General features: G+C 41.4%; 2 protein-coding genes across 2 annotated transcripts; both read left to right on the forward strand.

Annotated features, from left to right (window-relative positions):
* Positions 1-12,617: 12,617 nt before the first annotated feature.
* Positions 12,618-14,656, forward strand: LOC108261616 (zona pellucida sperm-binding protein 3). The gene is made up of 8 exons (XM_053676091.1): positions 12,618-13,267; positions 13,348-13,466; positions 13,552-13,655; positions 13,729-13,909; positions 13,978-14,095; positions 14,174-14,259; positions 14,330-14,421; positions 14,557-14,656. The coding sequence occupies exons 1-8, from the start codon at positions 12,722-12,724 to the stop codon at positions 14,616-14,618; spliced, it is 1,308 nt and encodes a 435-aa protein (XP_053532066.1). The 5' UTR covers positions 12,618-12,721; the 3' UTR covers positions 14,619-14,656.
* A 9,624-nt stretch (positions 14,657-24,280) lies between these two features.
* On the forward strand, positions 24,281-26,313 carry LOC108259431 (zona pellucida sperm-binding protein 3). Its single transcript, XM_017458950.3, has 8 exons — positions 24,281-24,928; positions 25,009-25,127; positions 25,213-25,316; positions 25,386-25,566; positions 25,635-25,752; positions 25,831-25,916; positions 25,987-26,078; positions 26,214-26,313. Exons 1-8 carry the CDS (start codon positions 24,383-24,385, stop codon positions 26,273-26,275), a joined length of 1,308 nt encoding a protein of 435 aa, XP_017314439.2. The 5' UTR covers positions 24,281-24,382; the 3' UTR covers positions 26,276-26,313.
* Positions 26,314-27,132: the final 819 nt, after the last annotated feature.

Genomic DNA, 27,132 nt, shown 5'->3' on the forward strand with positions numbered 1-27,132 from the left:
TCAGCTTTTCAACTCGGAATGTTCCGATTCTGGATTTCAGAATAATAACAGCTCATGATTCCAAGGTTCCAATTCCAATTCTCTAACCAATTCCAATTCTCTAACCTGACAGAATCCTGCAGTTCAGGATCAGTCTCTGTGAAATGCTTTAAAAACAGCTTTAAATCCTGCGCATGTCCAAAATGCACACGTACGGCATAAAGAACCATTTATTTTCCTGGAAAAAAACCTCCTCCCAGGGGGAATTTCCCAAATTGAATTAATTCTACATTAAAATGATTAAATATTGATGATGAAATAGTTTATAATGGCTGTATAGTTATTTATTTATTTATTGGTTTATTTGTTTAATAGCTTTATAGATAGATACATAGATAGATAGATAGATGTTTATACAGATAAACATTACAAAGTAACCTTTGTCATGGAAATTAGACAACACTCGCAGACTCATCCTCTGAAGGTAAAAAGGTTTATTACAGAAAGATGGTTAATACAGGATAGAATAAAGCAGGATAGAATAATGAGAGCGCTCTGAAGCCCTTGTACTAAACCACTACTATATATGTATGAAACACAGAGCATGACATAATTCTGTGTACCGATAAGATGCAGTTTGAGGCATTTCAGACAGGCTTTGTTTTAGGAACTTGGAAGATGTCTAGACGAACTGGGAACAGAAGAACACGTTTCTGTCTCTGTAAGCAGATAAACATTCTGCACTGATCTCAGTGACATGACATGGCCTTCGTGACATGACATGGCCATTAAGTTATCTATTAATGATAGATAACCACACAAAATGGACAGTGGAAAAACCCTGAAGGCAAGCAACAGAAGATGTGGTCATATCGGGACTAGAGGAATGGATTTTACATCATCCTAAACCCATTAGCATACGAACAGACAGTAAAACCCTTGAGAGCACAATATTTAATGTCAGGGGAAGAGATGGCCACCTAATGTGGCACCCAATAACACACTGGAGATTCCCCCCAGGTCTCACTGAACGAGAGGCCAAGGATACAAAAGTATGGGACTACATACTGACTCAGACCTGGCAAACAATACATATGAATCTAGTGCTTGATGTAATGCGTCATGAGCAGCATCCTGTCTTTTCACATAACCAAAGCCAAAGCAAGGTCAAGTATATAAACACACCAGTAGGAATGAAAATGAACAACCTAGCAATGAACAAGTGGACTACTAGGTCATTGGAACCATGGGCGACGCAAACCTATGAGAGGAGAATTAATATGAAACCTATTAGAGCCACTGTGACTGAGAGGAGAGGTACACAGCTGATAAAGGACCTAGGCCTACCGACAGGAACCTCTAGCATGCTAATATACTACGGAGAATGGTCAATGAAGAATTATGTATGTATTACATCCTCACTAATCAACGGCCGTAAAATGAGGCCCCCTTAATGCCTAATGTTGACACTATTAGCCATAGTGGACCAGGGGTAGCTACTAACAATTGGTACTGGATTTGGAATAGAAATAGGTATTATCATCAATTGGACCAGAGACAGTTGGAAGCAGCTACCTGGGAATGGTTCAAAGAGAGGGTTAGACTGACGGGAAGTGTGGTAACGGCCATCACGAGGAGTATAGTGGACACTACCATGAGTGTGTGGAACACGATGTGGGATATTATAGAATGAATAAAAATTCATTGGTGGTACTTGGTCATGGGTCTAGGTATATTCTTCGTAGTGCTAATAGGACATTTCTTAGGAGTTTGGGGATGCTGTGTGTGGGTAGCAAAAGGATGTATTTGCTCGTGTAAGCGAAACTTAGGGATAGAGAAAAGTACAGGTGAAACCTTGCGGACCGAGAAAAACTGTTGAACAAAGGTAAATACATCAAAGCTAGGAACAAGCTCAGAGTTAAATCAACAAGTATGAGCACATCCTGTGTTCTTAGAGGTGAGAGACAGGTTATTTTTGTGCTCTGGGTGCATAGCTAGCACATGCAGACACACCTGCTGACCTTTGAATGAAAAGAGCAGATATATGTTCCAAGAAACAAGCTATAGGAGGAGCTTCTTGAACCTGATAAAAAGAGATCCAATAACAGCCATACTTACACAGCTTCAGGAACTTTCACAAAAGCAAATTTTAATTTGAAATTGCATCCGGGATCTTGATTAAAACCAATCCTTAGAGAGATGGCAGAGGAAAACAGCTCATCACGAATGACGAACAAATCTCTGAATGAGGACCAAGCCCCTGCTGGGGCCTTAGACTCGGTCATATTGCAGGTAATTCTCTATTATAATGTATGGATCACCTGGTCAGTATGGCAAATTATACAAAGAAATCCCATATGCCAGGGTGTAATTGCTATAGTAGGACTGTCTTGTATATATCTTACATATAGAATATCTGTAAGCTTGATAGTAACCCAACTGTTCACAGGCTCAAAAGGCTGGAATAAAATATTGGCACCTAGAGGGCGTTATTCGCTCATTGTTGAAGTACTTTTGATGGAAATAATTCTGTACTTAGGGGACAAATTTAAGTTTGCACACTGTGAATTTATTGCATTAACTATACACTGTTTGTGGTTATTGTATATGACTGCACTAACCTTAGTAAAAAATGGAAGAACCTTAATCAGAACAATGTTATGTCTAACTGTATTCTCTAGTATTTGTTTACTAATGGGAGAACTGTACAGCAGCCAAGGGTCCACATTGATAGGAATAGTATTTTTCTTTACTGATTTAAGAAGATTGGGCAAGGTTTGTACGATAATTAATTGCGAGTGTCGTACATGTGAGGACTCACAAGATGTCTTGCCCAAATAGGAAAAAGACATGAACCTAGGAGACATGATTGCACCAATCCTTAAAAGAAAAGCTCCTAGAAGATCAGAGAGATGTGATTTATGTTTGGGAAATTCAATCAAGTGATATTATATGCTTACTACAGACAATAAACATGTATGTTCACAATGATATACAGCAGTTTGGGTGCAAAATGGGGAACCAACTCCTATACAAATGGTATCTACTGAAATATCTGTACACAAGAGTCAAGATGCATTAGAAAAGATATTCAGAAGTTTTGGCTTAATCAAATGTGAACTCCTTTTAAAATGAGGAAGGTGCTACCTTCACTCCGAATTGGTGTAAAATAGTAAACCTGAGGAAATACTGGGCGGTAGAGGCAAACGGAGGTAGAATTTTTTACAATATGTTAGAATTTTATGAAATGGCTAGTACTATAGTAAAAGGTCTTAAAGTGGTGTGGCAGCCTACAGGTCGAATGGGCATGTGTTTAATACATAACAACTGTCTGTTTTACAGACTGTGGTAATCCTGGAGGTCTTAAGGGCCAATGCGGAAGTCGAGCTATAACTTATCCCCAGAAGTTGGTGTCCCGAGGGAATCTTGTGGTACTGGGGACCTCCAGGGGGTATTACCTGCTGCTGGCTCTATGACGATTACTTATACACATTGCCCATAGATTCTGAACACTCCCAGTGGCAACTTTTACACGGATTAGGCCCCCTAAGACCACACGTTTTGAACAGGGACCCAGATTGGTGGGAGTGTACCCTGATTCCTAAATTTTACAATTGCAAATGGCATTTTCAAATTCTAGCTGGATTTGACCTAGGCGTCCAAATATGGTGTGATGAGTACCTTCCGTTCACTCTACCCTACCCTGATTCTGTAGGGTTATTGGACAATGATACCTGGAAGGTATCTGGTAGGGCCGAGTCTCCAAGAGAGGGTGTTCTAGTTCTAGGAGTTTTGGATCTCAGGAATTTGTAGTCTCGGCCCTGCCGAGTATTTCTTGTTTAATGTAGATACAAGCTGATATAATATGTTACTTATGATTATATGTTATAACTGCCTTGAAATATGTGTTATGATTAAACTCTGTAAAGACCCTCAATCTTGACAGCCCGGGGAAACACAACCGCGTCAGAAGAAAAAGAAAGACAAAGGTGAGAAACCAGTCCCAAGGTACCCAGCAATATGGAAGAAGATTAATTGGAAATCTTCTGGACTGGGGGCGTTGAAAAAAAAAAACTTTCCTGACATTATGCTCATCAGGTGGCTGAATTGGAGAAATTGATAGCACACATAGATATGACATTGAAGCATATTAGTGAACCATGAGAGAATATGCATTCTGTTTCTCAAACCACACAGCTTCCTGTTTTTCTCTTAAGAAAGATGTTGACCATTATGCTTTTCTGCTAACAACACAAGTAAGGGCTTACAGTGAGGGAAAGAAGTATTTGATCCCCTGCTGACTTTGTACATTTGCCCACTGACAAAGAAATGGTCAGTCTATAATTTTAATGGTAGATTTATTTGAACAGTGAGAGACAGAATAACAACAAAAAAATCCAGAAAAACGCATGTCAAAAATGTTATAAATTGATTTGCATTTTAATGAGGGAAATAAGTATTTGACCCCCTCTCAATCAGAAAGATTTCTGGCTCCCAGGTGTCTTCTATACAGGTAACGAGCTGAGATTAGGAACACACTCTTAAAGGGAGTGCTCCTAATCTCAGCTTGTTACCTGTTTAAAAGACACAGAAGCAATCAATCAATCAGATTCCAAACTCTCCACCATGGCCAAGACCAAAGAGCTCTCCAAGGATGTCAAGGACAAGATTGTAGACCTACACAAGTCTGGAATGGGCTACAAGACCATTGCCAAGCAGCTTGGTGAGAAGATGACAACAGTTGGTGCGATTATTTGCAAATGGAAGAAACACAAAAGAACTGTCAATCTCCATCGGCCTGGGGCTCCATGCAAGATCTCACCTCGTGGAGTTGCAATGATCATGAGAACAGTGAGGAATCAGCCCAGAATTACACGGGAGGATCTTGTCAATGATCTCAAGGCAGCTGGGACCATAGTCACCAAGAAAACAATTGGTAACACACTACGCCGTGAAGGACTGAAATCCTGCAGCACCCGCAAGGTCCCCCTGCTCAAGAAAGCACATATACACGCCCGTCTGAAGTTTGCCAATGAACATCTGAATGATTCAGAGGACAACTGGGTGAAAGTGTTGTGGTCTGATGAGACCAAAATGGAGCTCTTTGGCATCAACTCAACTCGCCGTGTTTGGAGGAGGCGGAATGTTGCCTATGACCGCAAGAACACCATCCCCACCGTCAAACATGGAGGTGGAAACATTATGCTTTGGGGGTGTTTTTCTGCTAAGGGGACAGGACAACTTCACCACATCAAAGGGACGCTAACATAATTTTCTAAACTCTATGATGTCATTTGTGACTAACATAATCACAGTTATGGTACTGTGACTTGATCTAAAACCCGATTGGTGATCATTTAGGATATTATTATCAGTTAGAAATTGTTTTATATATATATATATATATATCAATGATTAGAATTTTTTTTAGCTAGAACTGGTAATCTGGAGACAGGGCGATAATTATTAAGATCTCAAGGGTCTCCACCTATTAATAATGGAATGACTGTTGCCAATTTCCACAGTCTTGTGGATGTTTTAATGTCTAGTTTCACTCAAGCATTGTAAACCTGGGAAGTTGAAATGGGAGAAAAATTAAACTCTTGTTCGGGGCAATGTTTAGCAGGGTCAACAGATTTCCTAAAGGTACCAGAATTAATAGACTCAGAACTTAAGCCAGCAGAAAAATAGTTTTTAAAAGTATCAGCAATATCTACTCTACCCTTAACTACAGTTTGGTTGACAATTAAATGATATGGAACTTCAAGCGTTAAACTTGAATTCAACGTAGATTTAACTAACTTCCAATTTGATTTCCAGTCATTAGAGGATGTACAAAGTAGATCAATATAAATAAATATTTTGACCATACCTGACCAATTAGTGTTTGGTGTTTTTTTTACTCAGCAACAAAAATTTTAATGACTTATCTGTGTAATTTTGGATCACTTGAGTTAGTAATAACTTATAATCTGTTAGAGCTGCCATGCAACCATTGTTGGCCAAACTCCCGTCAATCTCTAAAAATAAATTTCAGTTCTACACCAGGCACAGCTAATTGGCTTGACAAAGCTTTTGAACCAATCAGATGCCAGGAAGTTTAAAATATTAATTGGTGTCATCTGTGAGGCAGCACAAGTGCTAAAACAACAGGTTTAGAAGAAGGTCAAGATAATTAAAAGGGGTGCCTGAAATACAGTATAAAATGGAATTGCCAGCTTGTACATCTGTACTTAGAATTCTCAGAATCAATAATAATGCAATTAAAACAAGTTGGTGGTTTTGTACTGCTGTTTATTGCTGTTGGATTGGTCGACGCATAATGGTCAAGACTGTGGAAGATTCAAGCTACTTCAGGAGCACCACTTGTGTAGCTTGAAAGGCATTTTGATCCTTTTCCTACTTTGAGTGTAACAGCAGAGTGCAATGAGACTACAGTGTATGTGGCCGTAAAGAAAAATCTGTTTGGTAATGGTAAACCCATCAATATGGCTGCTCTCACCCTGGGAGGCTGTGCTGCTAAAGGGGAAAATGCTGCTTCTCAAGTCCTTATCTACTGCAATAGCAAGTTTTCTGTAAGTCTTTATTTCTAGAAATCCTTGATTCTGTTTAAATCTTGTGATCGCTTGCATTACTTCTCTCTCAGGTGAACGAGGATGAACTGGCCTTTGTCTTTGCCCTTGGTTTTGCTTCGGAGCCTTTAAGTGGTACTCCCATTTCAATTCACTATCCAAGGTATTGTGCCATATGTTAAACCTGTTTGGATTTACTTGGACAACTCTACTAAATCTGGTCTCTTTCAAATGCTTTCCAGATTCTGTGATGCTCCCAGCAGTACTCTGATGCCTGTGTGGTGTTCCCAAGTGGAGGGAAACGTTTATCCCAAATTTAGTAAATTCAACTATGCCACCAGGGGAAATGCTCCCAAATAAAGGCACACATAACTTTTACCACTCGGGGCAAGGAACATGAGAGTGAGACATGAGTATGAATATAAATTACATTTTATTATGACACTTAAGCATCACTAAAACTTAACATACAAATTTAAAATCTATCTCCCATGATGCACAATAAGGATTTTTAAAACTGAGCACTTCTCCAAGCCCATGCTGGGCAGGGACAAGGCAGGCCAGCTACAGCTCAGGAGGTCATCCAAGCCCAGTGCAAGTCACACCGAAATCATCAAACACTACCTACACCATAAGGAAGTTGTTGTGTTGGCAGACTGAGCACACTGTGAAGCACACACCAACGAATAAATGCAGCTAGTCTCCCCTGTCCCACCAAGACTCACTGGCTCCTGGAGAGAAAGAAGACACTGGTTAACCCAAAATTACACAAACAATAAACAAAAAGAAACAACTTACTGACACCATGGGGTGGGGGCTAGATCACCCAGGCCCACTGACACCACCACATGAAATAGAGGCAGTTAACAGCACCTAAGAAGGATCAAAATTATGGTAAAAAGTAAATAAAATGAAAAATATAGCAACTGTAGCATGGAGACAGTAAGGCTTAACATACACCTTGTTTTGTGGAACAACAAACCTGAAACAGGTTTGGGGCAGGAAAACACTAATTTACCACTTAGCCTCTCAGACTACATGTGGTTGCAGAACATAAGCCAAACATGCATCCAAAACTAAAGTCAACAAAACCGACACTAACATAACGAACAATACTAGACAAAGTGAGACAATAAATAAAACCATGAAACAATGACAAAACAAAATAAGAAATCGATGAAGCAAAACAGATCAAGTGGAGCAAAACACTGAAGTAAAGCAAAACAGATCAAGAAAGTGACCATAAAATGAAGTCAGGTAAAGCAAAACAGATCGCGTGAAACAAAATAATAAATAAAACAAAACAGCAGTGGCGTCACGTGTAGCATCTTTGGCTAGGGATTTGTCTTAGAGAAGACTTAGATGCTCAACTCCCCACTCTCATCTTAACACAAAGATCAGAGTGTCAACCTAACTCTACCAAGTCCAAATGTGAAAAAGGGAGAGGTGCACATACCATTAGATTGAATAAACACCAGACGCATATATATGTATACATAAACATATCATTCAGCCACCAGCTAAATGTTGCGATCACTGAATGTGATCTCTGGCGCCAACTCGCCACAATGAACATGCCAACCGTGCCGCTCTAAGACTGTAAATAAACAAATTAGCCTTTAGATGTTCACCTCATTACACAGGGAGCAAAGCCTGAACGTACCCAAATGGAAATGGGAACCAGAAATGCCAGGGGAGCGAGGAACTCTGAATCACCAAGACACCCATGTGCCTCCCAAAATAAGGGTCCTTAAATAGTCGGATAGCTACCACCCTATTGGTCTGCCGAAGCCATCCCCTGAGCAGAGCCAATAGGATAGCCAAATCACTTACCCTACCACATTCTACCCCCTTTTATTTGAATCGGCGTCCCGACGGTGACCCAACAAACACACACCCTTGGACTATTTCGGGCTTCCATCCCACGGCCTAAACCAAACTGAAATTCTATTAGATTTAGAGCCTGGTGCAGTGACTGCTCTCACGCCCCCTCCTCCACGACTCGTGGTAGATGGTACGGGTTTGAATGGTGGCCTGCAATGGCCCGCCCCGTTCTCCGCAAGGGAATGACATCCATATATGACCGGCCTGCCAGCAAACCATCATGCCCTGATTGTACACACGATACAAGTCCAGGAACCCCAAGGACCCCAGAAACTATGGCCCCCTCATCAAAACTTACCGGCTTACTCTGTAACGGAACAGGGCCCTGCAGAACAGGAACATTAGGAGCTGGCCCCCGACTTACAGGAGGGGTCTCCGGTACCAACATCAGCAGATCAACATCCTCTCATATTTCTACCGATGGCACCTCTTCCCTGAAACAGGGAGAGGTGTCCAGGCAGGAACTGGACTATTCTTCTGGATCCGGGTCTTCAAGGGAGAGCAATGAACGCACCTAACCTTGCCCATGTCAGCCACGGGTGCAATGGTATATACACTACACCAGGGGTCCCCAACCCGCGGGCCACGGACCGGTCATTTGGTACCGGGCCGCACAGAAAGAATAAATAACTTACATTATTTACGTTTTATTTATTAAACGGCCCCATTTATTTATCAAACGGCCCCATTGGCATACCAACTTCACAACAGCCTTGGGAAGCTGCTGGCGCTCCTCTACACTAGGAAGCATCCCACACCTCCAAACAATTAGGGCCTCACCAATAACAGGATCCTCTTATTGCAAGGACTGCATATCCACAGCTAGACTGGGCAACTCAGTAACTACTGCTTGGGAACCCAGCCCATCTTCCCCGCCTGCCTTACACTGGTTTGGAGCACTGTGGACCGGCAGTAACGCATCTAACTCAACCTGGTTTGAAGGACCTAAATTCATTGAGCCCTGGTCTTTCCCTACCAAACTGTGACTCTGCAGTTTGGCGGGACCTAGTTTTCCGACGGTTGGGGAAAACTCTGTCCAACCTGCCCCCTATGAGTCACCTCCCGATGTGCTATGGAAGTAGGAACACATTCTCCGTCACATTCACGAGCGTAATGACCAGGCTTTGACAACGATGACAGGGTAATACCTCAGTACGGGATGATCGACGAACGCGCTGAGGAAACTGCATACATGCAAGAGGTGATCTGCCAAAATCAGTTCTTATTAAAAGACTAATGCACAAAGTAAACAGTCAAGTGTGGCTCATTGTTTCCTGTAATTGAAAGATATTTGTATTTATTGCTTTACCGTTCAGCAATAAATGACAGAATAATCATTAGACAAATACAGCCTTTTTTTTTACGTTCACCTTTTTTCCTCCATTTGGAGTTGCAGAAGGTCCATCTCCATGTCACTTTTCCAATTTGCATTTGGAGATGCACCTTTATACAGCACCTTTGCAGGCAGCTAGGAAGACAGAAGGATATGATTGATGTCTGTAATCCATATGCAGAACAAATATTTTTAATCAGGACGACTGCAAACAATTTTTTACACTGCCAAGATTCTGTGTGGAGGAACAACCCCAATTCCAAAAAAGTTGTGACACTGTGTCAAGTGTAAATAAAAAACAGAATGCAATGATTTGCAAAATCTCAAACCCATGTTATTCACAATAGAATATAGAAAAACTATTAAATGTTTAAACTGAGTAAATATACAATTTTAAGGGGTAAAAAAGGTAATTTTGAATTTGATGGCTGCAACACGTTTCAAAAAAGTTGGGACGGGGCAACAAGAGGCAGGAAAATCAGTGTTATTAAAAAGAAACAGCTGGGTGTTAACTGGCAACAGGTCAGTAACATGATTGGGTATTTTTAAAAAAGAGTGTCTTAGAGAGGCAGAGTCTTTCAGAAGTAAAGATGGGCAGAGGTTCACCAATCTGCAAAAAACTACATCTACAATTTGTGGAACAATTTCAGAATAATGTTCCTCAACGTAAAATTGCGAAGACTATCTTCTCATATCTCCTCATCAGAAGAATATCTCCTCATCTACAGTACATATCATATTCAAAAGATTCAGAGAATCTGGAGAAATCTCTGTGGGCAATGTTTGGTCTAGCAAACAGAAACTATACCTGAACACAATAACCACTTACGACTGTGGCAGGATGTGCTGTTGCAGAAGGTTCAGTTAATACAACGTGTCCATCAGCAACTGTAAGAAAATGAAATCAGATGCTCAATGTACATTCTCAAACAAATACAACTAATATACAAAGACATAAGGATCATCATGATTGTTTAAGGTTAAATCACTTAAAGCACTGGGGCCGGATTCTAATTTGCTACATAAACATTTTACCAAACCACTAATATCATGGGAGACAGACGACTCTGATGAACTTTCCCCTTGATTAAGGGACAGTGCCAGCAACTCAGCCGGAATGAGTGAAGGTGCTGGTGGTTCCTCACCCATTTTACAGGCCTCTGCCTTCTTCAAGCATTTACTCGATCCGTTACTTTTTGTCCAAGCCAACTCTCTGTCTAAATCCTCTAATTCTGCTTTGCTAAAGTATGTGGATCATCTTTTCTCACCCTGGTGTGTTTACAGGTGCATCTCAAAAACTTTGTATATATTGGAAAAGTTCGGTTTTTTCCACAATTTAATTCAAAAAGTGGAATTTTCATATAGTACAGATTCATTACACATAAAGTGAAATATTTCAAGCTTTTTTTGTTTTAATCTTGAAGATTACGGCTTACAGCTCACAGAAATCAAAAATCCAACATCTTAAAATATTAGAATAAAGAATTTATAATACAGAAATGTCAACCTTCTGAAAATAATGTTAATTTATGAGCTGACACTCGGTCAGGGCTTTAATCCTTTTGCAGGAATTACTGCATCGATGCAGCGTGGCATGGAGGCAATCAGCCTGTGGCAGTGCTGAGATGTTCTGGAAGGCCAGGTTGCTTTGATAACGGTCTTCAGCTTGACTGTATTGTTGGGTCAAGTGTCTCTCATAGATTGTCTATAGGGTTCAGGTCAGGCGAGTTGGCTGGACAATCAGGCACTGTAATACCATGGTCAGTAAACCAGTTACTAGTAGTTTTGGCACTGTGGGTAGGTGCTGAGTCCTGCTGGAAAAGAAAATCAGCATCTCCATAAAACTCGTCAGCAGATGGAAGCATGAAGTTCTCTAAAATCTCTTGGTAGTCGCTGCATCGACTCTCGACTTGAGAAAACACAGTGGACCAACACCAGCAGATGACATGGCCCCCAAATCATCACTGACTGTGGAAACTTCACACTGGACTTCAAGCAACTTGGATTCTGTGCCTCTCCACTCTTCCTCCAGACTCTAGGACCTTGATTTCCAAATGAAATGCAACATTTACTTTCATCTTCCCCATGATTGTGGTGTGTGTACTGAGCCAGACCATGAGATTCAAGGCTCGGGAAACCTTTGCAGTTGTTTTCAGTTAATAAGCTGATTAGAACTCTTCTCCGGTTGACATTTCTGTATTACAAATTCTTTATTCTAATATTTTGAGATACTGAATGTTTGATTTCCATGAGCTGTAAGCCCATCAAGATGAAAACAGAATATACTAAAGTTCAACTTCTGGAATTAAATTACAGAGAAAAAGGAACTTTTCCAAGATATTCTAATATTTTGAGATGCACTTGTATATACTCATGTGTTAACTCTGTTACTAATAGGAGGGGGGTTGAACTTACTCCTCACAAATGTTCTGGAAAACTCAGAGGAAGCACTGTTTGGGTTAATCAACCTAGAGTTCAGGGTTTATGTCAGGCCAAGTTAACCTTGCTTTCAGGAATACCCCCTTGGTTTCTGTTACTTTCTAACACATGGGCCCACAGCAAAAGTCCCACTTTAAGTAAGCTGCAGGTATGTTTGTTTTGCAGCTCATAATAAATGTCCTGTGGCAACACAAGACATTTCAGGTTCTTTATTTTTATTTGTTTAATTTTTTTACATCACGTCCTCAATTAAGGACTAAAGTTAAATTTCAGTTCTATGTTTGGCAAATTGCTTAGCTAGGTCATGTGACCTAGACAATTAAGAGAATTAAACACTTGGTCCAATCACATGCAAGGGGCAGTAAAATTCTAATTGCTGTCATCTGTTAGGCAGTCCAATTATTTACACAACAGACTCAGAAGAACATCAGGATGCTAAGAAATGCTTGAATACCTGCATAAATAGGAGGTGCTCTCCTAGTAGCGGTGTGCTTGCAGTTGTCTGTTAACAGCAATGGGTTTCAACTATGTGGGGTTTGGTGCGCTGTTGATATTGACAGTTGGATTGTCAGCAGCACAATGGCCAGGATTGATGAATGCTCCTGCTGGATTTCAACCTAACAAGCCAAGTCATCCTTCACTGCTAGTGAGTGCTGGGTTGCCTTCTCAGTGGATGCAAAGTGACAATCAGAGTGGAAGCCCTGCAGTAGCCCCATTTGGAGTGCAGCTTCAAAATCCTTCAGATGCTCAAGACCAGCAAGTAATGCAGAGGCCAGTGAAAAAACTGACTTGGCGTTTTCCAGCAGCACCACAAATCCCTACCCCACCAACACCAGTGAACTTTGTAAGACAGTCTGATGTTGTTCCTACCCAGAGTGTAACGGCAAGGTGCAATGAAACTGCAGTGTATGTAGAGGTGAGAAAAGACCTGTTTGGTCCTAGGGCATCCCTCAATATTACTGCTCTCACACTGGGAGGCTGTGCTGCCAAAGGGGTGGCTGTTTCCTCTCAAGTCCTTGTCTATGAATCACCATTGCATGGCTGCAACAGCAAGTTGACTGTAAGTCTTCTATTGCTAAATACCTTAGTATTGCTTTAAGCTCACTCGGACCTCAATTTACACTTGCTCGTCTCATTCAGGTGACTGCAAATGAGCTGGTCTATATCTTCACCCTTGGTATTGCTTCAGTGCCCTTAAGTAGTGCTCCCATTTTAAGAAGTCCTGGTGCTATGGCTTTTGTTGAGTGCCACTATCCAAGGTATTGCTCTATTCCAAGAAATCTGTTTGGGTTTACTTGGGAGGTTGTGCTTATTTGTGATGGTCCTGTTTTGAATGCTTTTCAGATTCCACAATGTGAGTAGCAGTGCTCTCCTGCCTGCTTGGATTCCATATGCTTCTGCTCAAGCTGCTGAGGAACATCTCCTCTTCTCCTTGAGGCTCATGATGGGTTTGTATCATGGTTGGCTTGTAGCTTGCTTGCTTGTTTGAGGATGAGTTACTAATGTAGCTTCTCCTTGTAGATGACTGGATATCTGAAAGACCTTCTGATTACAACTACCAGCTGGGTGAGCTTATAAATATTGAGGCATCTGTAGTGCAGTTCAACCATGTGCCCCTGCGTGTCTTTGTAGACAGCTGTGTGGCCACTGCTGTCCCTGATATAAATGCAGTCCCCAGATATTCCTTCATTGAGAACCATGGGTGAGTGAGGTTGATTTGAGCCTTTGTAAGCTGTCCTGAACATTCCTAACTGTTGTAAATCCTTCCAGGTGCTTGATTGATTCCAAGCTTACTCACTCCAGTTCCCACTTCATGCCCCAAACTCAAGCAGCTAAGCTGGGGTTTCAGCTGGAGGCATTCAAGTTTCAGCATGTGAACAGTAGCTGGGTAGGTGATGACTGTCTGGACAGGGGTGATGGGCCTGTTTAGCTGTCAGACTATAACTTGGTCTCCTTTTGTTGCCAGTTCTATATTGCATGCATCTTGAAGGCAACAGCAGCATCTGCCCCTGCTGATGCTGAGCACAAGGCTTGTTCCTTCTCAGGCAATAGGTATGTTGCTGTGGCAGTGTTGGTACAGTGCAGATGAGCTGTGACTACTAACACTACTGTTTCTTCCTAGATGGACTGCTGCATATGGTGTTGACCAGGTATGCAGCTGTTGCAACAGCAGCTGTGGTTCAAGGAAGGGTCGTGATCTCTCATCAGAGCAAGGTATTTGGGAGAACCATGTTGGTGTTCATGTCATTTCTCTTTGCAGTCTATGACCTGAAATGCCACTACACAACCTATGATTCTGTTGTATTTGTGGTTTTGTAACCTGTTCATGCACTTTACCTTTATTTGCAGGCTTGCAGCTGGAGAGAGAAGTGAGCCTTGGCCCGATCATGGTTCTGGAAAATGTCTGGTAGTCTAATAACTTTGTCTAAATAAAATTTTATAACTTGTATGTCTTGTGATGCTTTGTTACTTCTGACACACAACTGGGTATGCACTTGTCTTGTAATGGGCAGAGTGCAAGCAGGGACTCCAGCAAAATTATTTGACTGCATAACTAGGTGGGCAAGCCAGAAGATGGCTGACATTAAGGTGCCCCGATTGGTAAAAGTGTGCCTTTATGCCTCCCCCAGGGTGGCATAGTTGGATTTACTAAATTCGGGATAAACATTTCCCTCCACTTGGGAATGCCAAAACATACACATTCAGTGCACTTAAGTAGTTTTCCAGCCATTTTAGACCTAAGCTTCTGTAGCCATAAATTATGATTGTAATCAAAAGGTCAACAAATAATGCTGCACAGAACTTTTTTGCTATCTAAAAAGTTTGTCATTTGTGACTAACACAGCTGCTGTTATGGTACTGTGACTTGCTCTAAAACCTGATTGATCATTAGGGATATTCGGTTAGACTTTCTTGTTTTTTAAGCTAGAACTGGTAATCTGGGGACATGATAGAACCCATCAATATGGCTGCTCTCACCCTGGGCGGCTGTGCTGCTAAAGGGGAAAATGCTGCTTCTGAAGTCCTTATCTACTGCAATAGCAAGTTTTCTGTAAGTCTTTATTTCTAGAAATCCTTGGTTCTGTTTAAATCTTGTGATCGCTTGCATTACTTCTCTCTCAGGTGAACGAGGATGAACTGGCCTTTGTCTTTGCCCTTGGTTTTGCTTCAGAGCCTTTAAGTGGTACTCCCATTTCAATTCACTATCCAAGGTATTGTTCCATATGTTAAACCTGTTTGGATTTACTTGGATAACTCTACTAAATCTGGTCTCTTTCAAATGCTTTCCAAATTCTGTGATGCTCCCAGCAGTACTCTGATGCCTGTGTGGTATTCCCAAGTGGAGGGAAACGTTTATCCCAAATTTAGTAAATCCAACTATGCCACCATGGGGGGGAACCAGGGGAAATGCTCCCAAATAAAGGCACACATAACTTTTACCACTCATGGCAAGGAACATGAGTGAGACATGAGTATGAATATAAATGACATTTTATGACACTTAAGCATCATTAAAACTTAACATACAAATTTAAAATCTATCTCCCATGATGCACAATAAGGATTTTTAAAACTGAGCACTTCTCCAAGCCCATGCTGGGCAGGGACAAGGCAGGCCAGCTACAGCTCAGGTCATCCAAGCCCAGTGCAAGTCACACCGAAATCATCAAACACTACCTACACCATAAGGAAGTTGTTGTGTTGGCAGACTGAGCACACTGTGAAGCACACACCAACGAATAAATGCAGCTAGTCTCCCCTGTCCCACCAAGACTCACTGGCTCCTGGAGAGAAAGAAGACACTGGTTAACCCAAAATTACACAAATAATAAACAAAAAGAAACAAATTACTGACACCATGGGATGGGGGCTAGATCACCCAGGCCCACTGACACCACCACATGAAATAGAGGCAGTTAACAGCACCTAAGAAGGATCAAAATTATGGTAAAAATAAATAAAATGAAAAATATAGCAACTGTAGCATGGAGACAGTAAGGCTTAACATACACCTTGTTTTGTGGAACAACAAACCTGAAACAGGTTTGGGGCAGGAAAACACTAATTTACCACTTAGCCTCTCAGACTACATGTGGTTGCAGAACATAAGCCAAACATGCATCCAAAACTAAAGTCAACAAAACCAACACTAACATAACGAACAATACTAGACAAAGTGAGACAATAAATAAAACCATGAAACAATGACAAAACAAAATAAGAAATCGATGAAGCAAAACAGACTGGGTGAAACAAAACAGATCAAGTGGAGCAAAACACTGAAGTAAAGCAAAACAGATCAAGAAAGTGACCATAAAATGAAGTCAGGTAAAGCAAAACAGATCGGGTGAAACAAAATAATAAATAAAACAAAACAGCAGTGGCGTCACGTGTAGCATCTTTGGCTAGGGATTTGTCTTAGAGAAGACTTAGATGCTCAACTCCCCACTCTCATCTTAACACAAAGATCAGAGTGTCTGATGAGGAGACAGAAGAAGAGCCTACAACTTCCAAGAAAAAGAAAGCTGCATTTAACAGACAATACCAGGTGTCCTACTTGAAATATGGTTTTATCGTGTCAGGTGATTTCCACGCACCAAGCCCGCTCTGCATAATATGTGGCAACCGACTCTCTAATGAGGCAATGAAGCCTTCAAAACTGCTTCGCCACTTGGAGACCAAGCACCCTGTATTAAAAGACAAGCCTTTTGAGTATTTTGAAAGAAAAAGTGTGAACAAGAAGGACAGAAGCAATTACTGAGGGTGAGCAATTTGTTTTAGTGGTGTATCTTATTTTGAAGGCATGTTGAAACGTTACCATAGCGACCAGAGAGTGTTAGGGGGCAGAGAGGATGTTACTCATGTTACGTTGATGGCATGATGTTATGAGGACGCTGCTAATAAAGTTGCGATTTCACATTGGATTAAAGTTTATTATTATATTTAAAAAATACCCCAGTTTTTATGTCGGTCGTATCATTTTATTTTGTTGTATTTATCCGTCACACCTTAAAGGCCGGTCCGTGAAAATATTGTCTGATATTAAACCGGTCCGTGGCGCAAAAAGGTTGGGGACCGCTGCACTACACCACCTGTTTTGGTGCAAACGTCTGTCATAACCAGCACATTCTCCAACCCTGACTGAGTTGGCTCCAACACTGTGAAGTCTAGTGCCAATATTTCGTTTGGCCAAAAAGCCAATAGATGGCCCATGAAGCTACTAGGAAAGGGTTGCGTTTCCTTGGCCGCCTGGCACCGGTCACACTCTTGACACCATTTTTCCACATTGGATGTCAGGCCTGGCCAAAAACAACACTGCCACACCAACTCAATGGTGCGCTCATCTCCTTGGTGCCCATGATCATGGTGTAACTGCGCTAAAACTTCAGTCTGCATTAGCGATGGCAGCACCAGTTGAAGTCCCTCTTCACCCCCATCCAAGCGAAACACCCAGCGAGGTATTACTCCATCTTGCTCACACAAACGGCCCCATTGGCGTACCAACTTCACAACAGCCTTGGGAAGCTGCTGGTGCTCCTCTACACTAGGAAGCATCCCACACCTCCAAACCATTAGGGCCTCACCAATAACAGGATCCTCTTATTGCAAGGACTGCATATCCACAGCTAGACTGGGCAACTCAGTAACTACTGCTTGGGAACCCAGCCCATCTTCCCCGCCTGCCTTACACTGGTTTGGAGCACTGTGGACCGGCAGTAACGCATCTATCTCAACCTGGTTTGAAGGACCTAAATTCATTGAGCCCTGGTCTTTCCCTACCAAACTGTGACTCTGCAGTTTGGCGGGACCTAGTTTTCCGATGGTTGGGGAAAACTCTGTCCAACCTGCCCCCTATGAGTCACCTCCCGATGTGCTATGGAAGTAGGAACACATTCTCCGTCACATTCACGAGCGTAATGACCAGGTTTTGACAACGATGACAGGGTAATACCTCAGTACGGGATGATCGACGAACGCGCCAAGGAAACTGCATACATGCAACACTTTGAGTGAGTTGATTTAGCTGTTGCAGCTATGACTTTAACATCTCCCGCAGCTCCCTTAACTCCGACTGAGAATGCCCTTGCACACTATACTGGATGCCATAAGCCATTGGAACTGACTGACTCTGGCCCCTCGCACCCCCTGGCATTCCCTCCTGTTCCCACCATATCGCCTCAACATGTACGGTCAGTAAAGTAGAGGCGGGTTGGCGGCGAACTAGTTGCTTCAGCTCCCGGCGGAGAATGCTATTGGCTACATGCTCAACAAATTGATCATGCAACACAATTTCGGCATTAACGATAGCATTAGGTGATTCCTGTTTAACCCTCTCCAGGAGAATCATCAAGGCCAGGGAAAACTCTAACAGAGATTTCCCATCCTGCTGCCTCCTGGAGAAAAAGGCTTGTTGGAGTGCTACATTTGACTGAGAGCAACCATACAACTCACACAGAATTGCAATAATCTTGTCAGGATCTCCCCGTTACTCACTGGGACGGTGTCTAATCTCCTCCCATGCTACCCCCTCCAAATGATTGAATTTCACGTTTCCCAAATGTGATTGGATGCATTGATGTTCTTATTAAAGCTCCTTCAGTGAATGACGGAGACTATGTTAATAGGAAGTCATTCCATAGCATCAATGTGCAGCTAACAATAGAATATTCGGGTGCTGAATCAAGGTTTAACAAATTAAATGCAACTCATTTCTGGTCCCTACTAACTAGATAATATGTGACTCAACCCACCTCATCACCAACATGGAAGCAAAATGACCAGGGTCTGTACCCAATACCAGAATATTTCGAGGCCCCCTTCTCTTTATGAAGATGATCCCAGTTAACGCAGTGGTCTAGAGATTGCAGGTTGTTACAAGAGGTGATCTGCCAAAATCAGTTCTTATTAAAAGACTAATGCACAAAGTAAACAGTCAAGTGTGGCTCATTGTTTCCTGTAATTGAAAGATATTTGTATTTATTGCTTTACCATTCAGCAATAAATGACAGAATAATCATTAGACAAATACAGCCTTTTTTTTTACGTTCACCTTTTTTCCTCCATTTGGAGTTGCAGAAGGTCCATTTCCATGTCACTTTTCCAATTTGCATTTGGAGATGCACCTTTATACAGCACCTTTGCAGGCAGCTAGGAAGACAGAAGGATATGATTGATGTCTGTAATCCATATGCAGAACAAATATTTTTAATCAGGATGACTGCAAACAATTTTTTACACTGCCAAGGTTCTGTGTGGAGGAACAACCCCAATTCCAAAAAAGTTGTGACACTGTGTCAAGTGTAAATAAAAAACAGAATGCAATGATTTGCAAAATCTCAAACCCATGTTATTCACAATAGAATATAGAAAAACTATTAAATGTTTAAACTGAGTAAATATACAATTTTAAGGGGGAAAAAAGGTAATTTTGAATTTGATGGCTGCAGCACGTTTCAAAAAAGTTGGGACGGGGCAACAAGAGGCAGGAAAATCAGTGTTATTAAAAAGAAACAGCTGGGTGTTAACTGGCAACAGGTCAGTAACATGATTGGGTATTTTTTTAAAAATCCAGTTAAAGTGGCTTTTTAGGAGCTACATGCTTTTGTGTTGGGCTCCATGGTGTACTTATAAATGATATTGCAACTTGCAAGGCACCATGAATCCAGCATTAATGAACCCAGGGATCCAGCAGCTTGTTAATCACCTTGTTTCAACACATGACTGGGTTCATGAAGGCTTTGACCGGATGAAGTGTTCTGTATTCTGTGGATTCTGGGATTTGGAACCATGTTTTTTTGTACAATCTATTTCCAGGAGACTTCATGGTTTTCTTTAAAGCTTTTTATTTTTTTGTAGGCTACTGAACTTTGTCTGCTTTTCTCTTCTAGGGTACCAGCTGGCAACACAAGTAACCCTTGGTCCAATCATGGTTGAGGAAGTGTTTGACTTGTTTTGAAATAAAATGTTTTATTAAATTTGCAGTTGTGACTTGAACTGGGACTGAGCTAGCCACAGCCTTTAATCAATGTTCATTAAGTGCTTTATGACTTTAATAAATATGCAAGTGTACAGGCGTCCTTATAAAAGTGTCGCACTGAATGTGTACAGGTTGTACAGATCCACTAACATGAACCAGTCTTGTAGCTTATCACAAACAATGAGACTTCTGTCATATGTATTCCTTAAAACAAGCCCAGTTGGCAACAACTGTGGTCTATTCCAGAGAGTAGATTATGCGGGTTTCCTGGGTAAGCTTACGCCAAGTAAATGGATCACCTCAACCATCGGTTCCAAAAACGGAGGAAACTTTTAGGGTATCCAGAAATAGCAATTACTCTCTGAACATAACCTGCTCTAAAGCAGGTTACGTTCCAGGGTTAGTCCATTTCCAAAGAGCTAACAGAGCAGTGCAAAAAAGTACCCTTTTGAGGAATGTCCTTATGAGTAAGCACAGGTTATACAAAGTCTCTTTCACTGTGAGTGGGTGATAAGACAATGTATACATGTTTTTGTATCCAGATGAATATTTCAGGAGCATTACCATTTTTCACATGAATCATTGACTTTTATTTGGCAAACCTTTTGAAACTTCACATCACCAACGTGACACATTGTGGATCAGCGCTTAACACTGAGCATTTTTTTTGCAGTGCTCTTTGTTTTCATTTTTGCCAGAGGGAGTTTTCCGTGTAACGTGGGTGATGCAGAGTATGTGGGGAAGGCATCTCTGTGTAGGACCATTCGTGTACAGTATGCCTGGCACTCCAAGGGTTCAACACACTCTTGTGCAGGGCCCTGGCAATTTCACGTTTCCCAAATGTGATTGGATGCATTGATGTTCCTATTAAAGCTCCTTCAGTGAATGAAGGAGAGTATGTTAATAGGAAGTCATTCCATAGCATGTGTGCAGCTAACAGTAGAATATTGGGTGCTGAATTAAGGTTTAACAAATTAAATGCAACTCATTTCTGGTCCCTACTAACTAGATAATATGTGACTCAACCCACCTCATCCCCAACATGGAAGCAAAATGACCAGGGTCTGTACCCAATACCAGAATATTTCGAGGCCCCCTACTCTTTATGAAAATGATCAAGAGGAACCCCCAGTTAACCCAGTGGACTAGAGAGATTGCAGGGTGTTACAAGACATGTCTGCCAAAATCACTTCTTATTAAAAGACTAATGCACAAAGTAAACAGTCAAGTGTGGCTCATTGTTTCCTGTAATTGAAAGACATTTGTATTTATTGCTTTACCGATCAGCAATAAATGACAGAATAATCATTAGGCAAATACGGCCTTTTTTTACGTTCACCTTTTTTCCTCCATTTGGAGTTGCAGAAGGTCCATCTCCATGTCACTTTTCCAATTTGCATTTGGAGATGCACCTTTATACAGCACCTTTGCAGGCAGCTAGGAAGACAGAAGGATATGATTGATGTCTGTAATCCATATGCAGAACAAATATTTTTAATCTGGACGACTGCAAACAATTTTTTACACTGCCAAGATTCTGTGTGGAGGAACAACCCCAATTCCAAAAAAGTTGTGACAGTGTATCAAGTGTAAATAAAAAACAGAATGCAATGATTTGCAAAATCTCAAACCCATGTTATTCACAATAGAATATAGAAAAACTATTAAATGTTTAAACTGAGTAAATATACAATTTTAAGGGGTAAAAAAGGTAATTTTGAATTTGATGGCTGCAACACGTTTCAAAAAAGTTGGGACGGGGCAACAAGAGGCAGGAAAATCAGTGTTATTAAAAAGAAACAGCTGGGTGTTAACTGGCAACAGGTCAGTAACATGATTGGGTATTTAAAAAAAAGAGTGTCTTAGAGAGGCAGAGTCTTTCAGAAGTAAAGATGGCCAGAGGTTCACCAATCTGCAAAAAACTACATCTACAATTTGTGGAACAATTTCAGAATAATGTTCCTCAACGTAAAATTGCGAAGACTATCTTCTCATATCTCCTCATCAGAAGAATATCTCCTCATCTACAGTACATATCATATTCAAAAGATTCAGAGAATCTGGAGAAATCTCTGTGGGCAATGTTTGGTCTAGCAAACAGAAACTATACCTGAACACAATAACCACTTACGACTGTGGCAGGATGTGCTGTTGCAGAAGGTTCAGTTAATACAACGTGTCCATCAGCAACTGTAAGAAAATGAAATCAGATGCTCAATGTACATTCTCAAACAAATACAACTAATATACAAAGACATAAGGATCATCATGATTGTTTAAGGTTAAATCACTTAAAGCACTGGGGCCGGATTCTAATTTGCTACATAAACATTTTACCAAACCACTAATATCATGGGAGACAGACGACTCTGATGAACTTTCCCCTTGATTAAGGGACAGTGCCAGCAACTCAGCCGGAATGAGTGAAGGTGCTGGTGGTTCCTCACCCATTTTACAGGCCTCTGCCTTCTTCAAGCATTTACTCGATCCGTTACTTTTTGTCCAAGCCAACTCTCTGTCTAAATCCTCTAATTCTGCTTTGCTAAAGTATGTGGATCATCTTTTCTCACCCTGGTGTGTTTACAGGTGCATCTCAAAAACTTTGTATATATTGGAAAAGTTCGGTTTTTTCCACAATTTAATTCAAAAAGTGGAATTTTCATATAGTATAGATTCTTACAGCTCACAGAAATCAAAAATCCAATATCTTAAAATATTAGAATAAAGAATTTATAATACAGAAATGTCAACCTTCTGAAAATAATGTTAATTTATGAGCTGACACTCGGTCAGGGCTTTAATCCTTTTGCAGGAATTACTGCATCGATGCAGCGTGGCATGGAGGCAATCAGCCTGTGGCAGTGCTGAGATGTTCTGGAAGGCCAGGTTGCTTTGATAACGGTCTTCAGCTTGACTGTATTGTTGGGTCAAGTGTCTCTCATAGATTGTCTATAGGGTTCAGGTCAGGCGAGTTGGCTGGACAATCAGGCACTGTAATACCATGGTCAGTAAACCAGTTACTAGTAGTTTTGGCACTGTGGGTAGGTGCTGAGTCCTGCTGGAAAAGAAAATCAGCATCTCCATAAAACTCGTCAGCAGATGGAAGCATGAAGTTCTCTAAAATCTCTTGGTAGTCGCTGCATCGACTCTCGACTTGAGAAAACACAGTGGACCAACACCAGCAGATGACATGGCCCCCAAATCATCACTGACTGTGGAAACTTCACACTGGACTTCAAGCAACTTGGATTCTGTGCCTCTCCACTCTTCCTCCAGACTCTAGGACCTTGATTTCCAAATGAAATGCAGCATTTACTTTCATCTTCCCCATGATTGTGGTGTGTGTACTGAGCCAGACCATGAGATTCAAGGCTCGGGAAACCTTTGCAGTTGTTTTCAGTTAATAAGCTGATTAGAACTCTTCTCCGGTTGACATTTCTGTATTACAAATTTTTTATTCTAATATTTTGAGATACTGAATGTTTGATTTCCATGAGCTGTAAGCCCATCAAGATGAAAACAGAATATACTAAAGTTCAACTTCTGGAATTAAATTACAGAGAAAAAGGAACTTTTCCAAGATATTCTAATATTTTGAGATGCACTTGTATATACTCATGTGTTAACTCTGTTACCAATAGGAGGGGGGTTGAACTTACTCCTCACAAATGTTCTGGAAAACTCAGAGGAAGCACTGTTTGGGTTAATCAACCTAGAGTTCAGGGTTTATGTCAGGCCAAGTTAACCTTGCTTTCAGGAATACCCCCTTGGTTTCTGTTACTTTCTAACACATGGGCCCACAGCAAAAGTCCCACTTTAAGTAAGCTGCAGGTATGTTTGTTTTGCAGCTCATAATAAATGTCCTGTGGCAACACAAGACATTTCAGGTTCTTTATTTTTATTTGTTTAATTTTTTTACATCACGTCCTCAATTAAGGACTAAAGTTAAATTTCAGTTCTATGTTTGGCAAATTGCTTAGCTAGGTCATGTGACCTAGACAATTAAGAGAATTAAACACTTGGTCCAATCACATGCAAGGGGCAGTAAAATTCTAATTGCTGTCATCTGTTAGGCAGTCCAATTATTTACACAACAGACTCAGAAGAACATCAGGATGCTAAGAAATGCTTGAATACCTGCATAAATAGGAGGTGCTCTCCTAGTAGCGGTGTGCTTGCAGTTGTCTGTTAACAGCAATGGGTTTCAACTATGTGGGGTTTGGTGCGCTGTTGATATTGACAGTTGGATTGTCAGCAGCACAATGGCCAGGATTGATGAATGCTCCTGCTGGATTTCAACCTAACAAGCCAAGTCATCCTTCACTGCTAGTGAGTGCTGGGTTGCCTTCTCAGTGGATGCAAAGTGACAATCAGAGTGGAAGCCCTGCAGTAGCCCCATTTGGATTGCAGCTTCAAAATCCTTCAGATGCTCAAGACCAGCAAGTAATGCAGAGGCCAGTGAAAAAACTGACTTGGTGTTTTCCAGCAGCACCACAAATCCCTACCCCACCAACACCAGTGAACTTTGTAAGACAGTCTGATGTTGTTCCTACCCAGAGTGTAACAGCAAGGTGCAATGAAACTGCAGTGTATGTAGAGGTGAGAAAAGACCTGTTTGGTCCTAGGGCATCCCTCAATATTACTGCTCTCACACTGGGAGGCTGTGCTGCCAAAGGGGTGGCTGTTTCTTCTCAAGTCCTTGTCTATGAATCACCATTGCATGGCTGCAACAGCAAGTTGACTGTAAGTCTTCTATTGCTAAATACCTTAGTATTGCTTTAAGCTCACTCGGACCTCAATTTACACTTGCTCGTCTCATTCAGGTGACTGCAAATGAGCTGGTCTATATCTTCACCCTTGGTATTGCTTCAGTGCCCTTAATTAGTGCTCCCATTTTAAGAAGTCCTGGTGCAATGGCTTTTGTTGAGTGCCACTATCCAAGGTATTGCTCTATTCCAAGAAATCTGTTTTGGTTTACTTGGGAGGTTGTGCTTATTTGTGATGGTCCTGTTTTGAATACTTCCCAGATTCCACAATGTGAGTAGCAGTGCTCTCCTGCCTGCTTGGATTCCATATGCTTCTGCTCAAGCTGCTGAGGAACATCTCCTCTTCTCCTTGAGGCTCATGATGGGTTTGTATCATGGTTGGCTTGTAGCTTGCTTGTTTGAGGATGAGTTACTAATGTAGCTTCTCCTTGTAGATGACTGGATATCTGAAAGACCTTCTGATTACAACTACCAGCTGGGTGAGCTTATAAATATTGAGGCATCTGTAGTGCAGTTCAACCATGTGCCCCTGCGTGTCTTTGTAGACAGCTGTGTGGCCACTGCTGTCCCTGATATAAATGCAGTCCCCAGATATTCCTTCATTGAGAACCATGGGTGAGTGAGGTTGATTTGAGCCTTTGTAAGCTGTCCTGAACATTCCTAACTGTTGTAAATCCTTCCAGGTGCTTGATTGATTCCAAGCTTACTCACTCCAGTTCCCACTTCATGCCCCAAACTCAAGCAGCTAAGCTGGGGTTTCAGCTGGAGGCATTCAAGTTTCAGCATGTGAACAGTAGCTGGGTAGGTGATGACTGTCTGGACAGGGGTGATGGGCCTGTTTAGCTGTCAGACTATAACTTGGTCTCCTTTTGTTGCCAGTTCTATATTGCATGCATCTTGAAGGCAACAGCAGCATCTGCCCCTGCTGATGCTGAGCACAAGGCTTGTTCCTTCTCAGGCAATAGGTATGTTGCTGTGGCAGTGTTGGTACAGTGCAGATGAGCTGTGACTACTAACACTACTGTTTCTTCCTAGATGGACTGCTGCATATGGTGTTGACCAGGTATGCAGCTGTTGCAACAGCAGCTGTGGTTCAAGGAAGGGACGTGATCTCTCATCAGAGCAAGGTATTTGGGAGAACCATGTTGGTGTTCATGTCATTTCTCTTTGCAGTCTATGACCTGAAATGCCACTACACAACCTATGATTCTGTTGTATTTGTGGTTTTGTAACCTGTTCATGCACTTTACCTTTATTTGCAGGCTTGCAGCTGGAGCGAGAAGTGAGCCTTGGCCCGATCATGGTTCTGGAAAATGTCTGGTAGTCTAATAACTTTGTCTAAATAAAATTTTATAACTTGTATGTCTTGTGATGCTTTGTTACTTCTGACACACAACTGGGTATGCACTTGTCTTGTAATGGGCAGAGTGCAAGCAGGGACTCCAGCAAAATTATTTGACTGCATAACTAGGTGGGCTAGCCAGAAGATGGCTGACATTAAGGTGTCCCGATTGGTAAAAGTGTGCCTTTATGTGCTATGTGCCTTTATGCCTCCCCTAGGATGGCATAGTTGGATTTACTAAATTCGCGATAAACATTTCCCTCCACTTGGGAATGCCAAAACATACACATTCAGTGCACTTAAGTAGTTTTCCAGCCATTTTAGAGCAGCTTCACTAAGAACTATAGACCTAAGCTTCTGTAGCCATAGATTATGATTGTAATCAAAAGGTCAACAAATAATGCTGCACAGAACTTTTTTGCTATCTAAAAAGTTTGTCATTTGTGACTAACACAGCTGCTGTTATGGTACTGTGACTTGCTCTAAAACCTGATTGATCATTAAGGATATTCGGTTACTTTTTTTTTTTTTTTTTTTTAAAGCTAGAACTGGTAATCTGGAGACATGATAGTTAAGATCTGAAGGGTCCACCTTTTAATAGTGGAATGACTGTTGCTGATTTCCACATAATTGCTATGGTATTGGAAGTTGAGCTTAGATTAGAGATGGAAGCAATTGGCCCTGCCACAATCCCAGCAGCCATTTGTTAAAAATAGGGCTCAATTTTATCAACTCCTGATGTTTTAAAGTCTAGTTTAACTAAAGCATTGTAAACTTCAAGTTGAAATGGGAGGAAAAATTAAACACTTGTTCAGGGCAATGTTTAGCAGCGTCAACAG

The sequence above is a fragment of the Ictalurus punctatus genome, chromosome 2 (assembly GCF_001660625.3).
Source record: "Ictalurus punctatus breed USDA103 chromosome 2, Coco_2.0, whole genome shotgun sequence".
In the NCBI taxonomy this organism is placed as follows: Eukaryota; Metazoa; Chordata; class Actinopteri; order Siluriformes; family Ictaluridae; genus Ictalurus; species Ictalurus punctatus.